At 41.2% G+C, this 2,564-nt stretch overlaps 1 protein-coding gene across 1 annotated transcript; it reads right to left on the bottom strand.

Moving 5' to 3' along the window:
- Positions 1 to 748: 748 nt before the first annotated feature.
- LOC131028693 (uncharacterized) lies at positions 749 to 2,197 on the bottom strand. Its single transcript, XM_057959027.2, has one exon. It carries the CDS (start codon positions 2,195 to 2,197, stop codon positions 749 to 751), a length of 1,449 nt encoding a protein of 482 aa, XP_057815010.2.
- Positions 2,198 to 2,564: the final 367 nt, after the last annotated feature.

Genomic DNA, 2,564 nt, shown 5'->3' on the forward strand with positions numbered 1-2,564 from the left:
TATTACTTTACATAACCACTTCTGAAACAAATCATTCATGGTGTTCCGTTTTGGATTAAGTAATTTGAGAATCATGGTAATATTTTTTTGTGTTTAGTTATGATGATTGTGCTTTGATTATGTTGCTTTCCAATTATATTTATCTGGCTATCAAGATAATCGTTACAAATTGGGACCGTTCAAGAGCTTCTAAGATATAAAAGAACGATATGTGGTCAAAATATCAGTCTGTTAATGTCTGATATAAACAAAGTTACGATATCATTTGCTAGTCAAGGTTTATCATTATGTCAAAAGATTGACCTTTTAACATTTGATACAAACATCAGAAATAAACAAACCACAAGAAACAGTTAAACCATATTACGAATCTCCAAAAAATGACACTGAACAAATAAAGAGACGAAAGATTCCTATTGCATACTCACAATCTGTGTTAACAAACTTCACGGATATAAAGTTAATGCACCAGGATTTTATTCTGTGACATATACTTTAAAATTCTTAGTGACACTGAAGCTGTACAGTTTCATTCCAGTGTAGACTTTTGAGATTGAAGAGAAAATCCAGTAGCAAGTGCAGAAATGCATTCAAGATTACAGTATAAACAGCAGCGAGAAAAGTCAACTACCAATACCAGACCAAAATATAACAAAATATGGCTAAAAAGTTAAATGGCAACTTTAGAGACTGTTGCACACAAAACATCACAAGAAGACACAACTTATACATTCTTTAGGTTTTGCACCTACCCGAAGCGGCTGAAACGGTCGTGTCCGCCTCTGCCCCTTGCATTATGCTCTGGTTGACAGTCCTTCACAGTGCAATATGTCTGCACCATTGTCAACACGGTCACAAAAACTCCTACCACTAGAGCCGCCAATTTCCATGGACTTGACAGATAATCCGTCCGGAGTTCGTCCCACCAACCCCTAATCTTGCTTTTATAGTAATTTTTTATCAGCGCTTCTTTGATTTTAGCTTTCAAGCCGCCAGGAGTATCGAGAAACCCTGTAAGACACACAGGCTTCGACATGCCGTCCCAAGTCCTTGCCACGTAGTCGTCGGTGATCATCATGCTCTGCCGATCAATGACGTGGCATTTTCGGAGCAAGGCGACATCTTCAGGGGTGTCGATGAGGCAGTCCATCAGCTCCACGTACTGCGACACGTTTTTCTGCTGACTGGCGTAGTCGTTGAACTCCAATGCCAACAAATTCCTCAGCACCACTTCACTATACGGCTCTGAAATTCTAATCGGAGAAAGATAAAGCGTGTCAGATGTCTTACAAAATCCATTCTTACCCGACTCCTTAGATGGTCGAAATTTGATTCCGCCCTTGCGCAGCTCCTCTGCGTTGTATTTGTCCAGAAAATCTTGTCGAACGCTTTTGGCTGGATGCTGAATAATAGCACCCAACACTCCCGCAACCATGGTGTCTATCCCACTCAAAACCCACTGCTGCCAAGTCCGCTCTTCTTCCGCGATCTCAGGTTGGAGTTGAAGGATGGATGAGATATATTTGTGCATGTAGTCTAGCAGATGCTTTTCTTTCTCTATCTTGATATTTGGATTACCCACTTGGAAGCAAGTCCTACACAGATTACCAATTTGAGACATGATAATAGATGCATCTTCCAGTTGTGTGAGAAGGGAAAGAGGGATCTGATTTTCCAGCTTCACAATGTCACACAATATGCTTTCCTTTCCAATGTGGCCGATGAATGCGGAGAGAGAGTTGGAAAGGAACAAGGCATCTATGACCATCATCCAAGTAAACTCTGGAATGTCCTTCTCTTCTATCTTCATGTGGTAAATTGGCTCAAACGCAAATATCGTAGAGGCCTCAGATATTTTTGTGAACAAGCAGTTGATTATCTCAGGGTCTGTCTCAGTTGCTTTCTTGAGCTTGTAAAGTTCCAGCTGTGAAAGATGGGTAGGGCGTTGATGGAAAGGCTGCAGGGATTTATCTTTGGACCACAAATGGTGGTAAGGACCCAGCGACACCATTTGAGGAATGTATGCCTCTGCCTTGCTATTCACCAGTGCTTCTGCTTTGGCATTCACCAGGGCCTCGGGTACACGCATGCTCACTCCAACATCTGAAACAGCTCGCTTGGCCATTTGCAGGATTTCTTCAACATGAGAAGGCCATTCACCTGCAGCTGGTGGCCATTCACTTACAGGGGCTGCCATCACCACAGATGAACGAAGAGGCCCACTAGGAGATGGATTAGCTGAGAAAAAATTATGTAACAGCAGCTATACCCTATTACAGGGATAAGCTGCTATTTTACTCTTTAACAAGTGGAGTGCTTAGGCTTTTCGTGAGACTTCAAAATTGCTTCTATCCTCCATCAATTTTGTAGTTGCAAATTTCGGAATACGGCTTAACCCCATGCTCAAAAATTCCTTCTATAGACAGTGAAATGTTGTCTTTTTAGCTGTAAATTGAGTTATTCCGTTTCGGGATGGGAAAGGATAATACGTTATGTCATTTAAAAGCCGTAAGATATTACATACACAATCAAATGAGCATAGGTGAAAGAATCTTGTCTAAGAA

Source organism: Cryptomeria japonica, chromosome 4 (assembly GCF_030272615.1).
Source record: "Cryptomeria japonica chromosome 4, Sugi_1.0, whole genome shotgun sequence".
NCBI classification, from domain to species: Eukaryota; Viridiplantae; Streptophyta; class Pinopsida; order Cupressales; family Cupressaceae; genus Cryptomeria; species Cryptomeria japonica.